The 2280-nt window shown below is 28.4% G+C and overlaps 1 protein-coding gene across 1 annotated transcript; it reads left to right on the forward strand.

Moving 5' to 3' along the window:
- The first annotated feature begins 1347 nt into the window (after positions 1-1347).
- Positions 1348-1985, forward strand: LOC145575512 (protein FAR1-RELATED SEQUENCE 5-like). The gene is made up of 2 exons (XM_081633373.1): positions 1348-1567; positions 1696-1985. Exons 1-2 carry the CDS (start codon positions 1348-1350, stop codon positions 1983-1985), a joined length of 510 nt encoding a protein of 169 aa, XP_081489499.1.
- The last annotated feature ends 295 nt before the right edge of the window (positions 1986-2280 follow it).

Consider the following 2280-nt stretch of genomic DNA (forward strand, 5'->3'; position numbering starts at 1 on the left):
TTTATCATTTTAAACTTTTATTTTTTTTCTCCTCAATTGATTTTGTTCTTATTTTTTCTCTCTCTTCAATTTGATTTCATCCAATTTTTTCGTTTTATTTTGATATTTGTGTTTTCTCCTGATGGACGATTCTTCCATTGTTGATTTTGATTGAGATTGCGAAGCTGTTCTTCCATCTGGTGTTTCATTAGTTGATTCATTTGTTCATCAATGTGAGCTATTATGATCCTAATTTTTTTATTTTTTTTACATTGTTTTGTTTATGTTATGCTCTGTTTTTATAGTTTCTAGATTTGTTTGTATTTTGATGTTCTGTATTTTGTTAATTGATTTATGTTTGCTGTAATTTTGATTTCATACAGCTGTAATTTTGATTTCATATAATCGAATTTTGTTGTTCTGCATGTTGATTGTGATTTTGATGCTTTGTATAATGAAAATGATTAGTTTATTTTGATGCTTTCTATTTCGCTAATTATTTTGATTTTGTATACTGATTTGATTTTTTCATGAAAATTGCAAAAATCGCAGCACATTTAGTGCATTTTGTTTTGCTAGATCTTAATTTAAATTGTTTTTATGTTCTAATGTGTTTTAATTTGTTTTGTTTAATTGGTTAAACAATTTTAAGCTTTTTGGATCAAATTTAGTATGCTAAATAATCATTTTTATATTATTATATGTTTTATTGTTTGTTACTGACTTTCTTATATATTTTTTTTATTATTGTTCATTTTCAATTGATAAATGATCATTTGTTTTTACATGATCATTTTTAATTACATTAGATTTTAAAATTTTTAATAGTTGATTATTTGTTGTTTTGTTATTGTACATTTTATGCTTTGATGTTGATCATAATTTTACTTTACATATTTATGTAGTGGGAAAAAAGGATGGTGTTGTTTATCAAGAAGCAGATAAGTCTGAATTATTGCATAAAGGATTCAAATCTGAAAACAAAATTATTGCATAAAGGATTCAAATCTGAAAACAAAGCTTATGAAATGTATAATGAGTACGCTTTTAGGAAGGGTTTTGGAGTCCGAGTTGGGAAGAGTAAGTGGAGAAGAGATGGCTCCTTATTGAAGAAACGATTTGTTTGTTCTAATGAGGGTTATACGGATGATAAGTGTAGGAATCGTAGGGCTTATGAGAAGCTTGATGTTTTTTCGAACTGGTTGTAATGCTTTTATACAGTTTTTTGTTAATCATGATGGTGTTTGGACATGTTCAAGACATGAAATAGTTCATAATCATGATATGATTCCTGTTGAAAAGAGGCATTTAATCAGGTCTTAAAGGAGTGTTAATGAAGAACAACTTCGTTTTATTTCTACATTGAAAATGAGTGGAGTCAAAGTTTCTGATTCTTTGAGGGCTTTAAAAAAGGAGGTTGGTGGTTCTCCTAACCTTACTTTTACAGCTTCTGATGTGTATAATGCATTATCATGTGATAAAGCTGCCAAACTCGATGGATGTGATAGCAATCAGTTGATAAAGTATTTTGCAAAGAGACATGTAGATGAGGCAGATTTTTATTATGATTTTGAGCAAGATGAAAGTGGTGCTTTAGTTAGTTTTTTTGGCGTGAAGGAAGAATGCTCAGAGATTCTCATTACTTTGGAGATTTATTGGTCTTTAATACAACATATAGAACTAATAAATATGGAATGATTTGTGCTCCCTTTGTAGGGATGAACCATCATGGTAACAATGTGATGTTTGGTATGGGTTTTATTCTTAATGAGCGCACTGATTCTTTTGATTGGTTATTTGATACATTTCTCTATTCAATGGGAAAGAAAAGTCCCATCACTATCATGACCGATCAAGCACAAGCAATTACAGCTGGTATAAGAAACATTTTCCCTTCAACTCTCCATCATCGATTATGTGTATGGCATCTTGAACAAAATTCGAAGAAGCATCTTGCAGCGTTGAGAGCTTTGGATGGTTTTACAGATTGTTTGGCTATTTATTGAAATATTGTGAAACCCCTGCTTAGTTTGAGCATTTCTTGAAAAGGTAATATCAGTATATTTTATACTTTCTGTCTATTTTATAATTATGAAAATTTGATCATTTTATTATTTATATATGTACATTATGTGTTCACATTTGATCATTTGGCATAGTTTTATTATTTGGAATCTGTACATTTTTATGGTTATATAAGTGATCATATTTAAATTTATTGTTTAAAATGAACATTTATGTTAATATTAATGTTCATACAAGTACTTGCTGTATGTTCATTATTGAAATGATAAATGTTCA

Source organism: Chenopodium album, chromosome 13 (assembly GCF_948465745.1).
Source record: "Chenopodium album chromosome 13, dcCheAlbu1.1, whole genome shotgun sequence".
In the NCBI taxonomy this organism is placed as follows: domain Eukaryota; kingdom Viridiplantae; phylum Streptophyta; class Magnoliopsida; order Caryophyllales; family Amaranthaceae; genus Chenopodium; species Chenopodium album.

Bases quoted from the DNA above. Each gene is read 5' to 3' on its own strand.
- LOC145575512 (XM_081633373.1), top strand. From the start codon at position 1,348: ATGAGTGGAGTCAAAGTTTCTGATTCTTTGAGGGCTTTAAAAAAGGAG. The intron at 1,568-1,695 runs GTGCTTTAGTTA...CTCCCTTTGTAG, and splicing joins TTTTGAGCAAGATGAAAGTG to GGATGAACCATCATGGTAAC.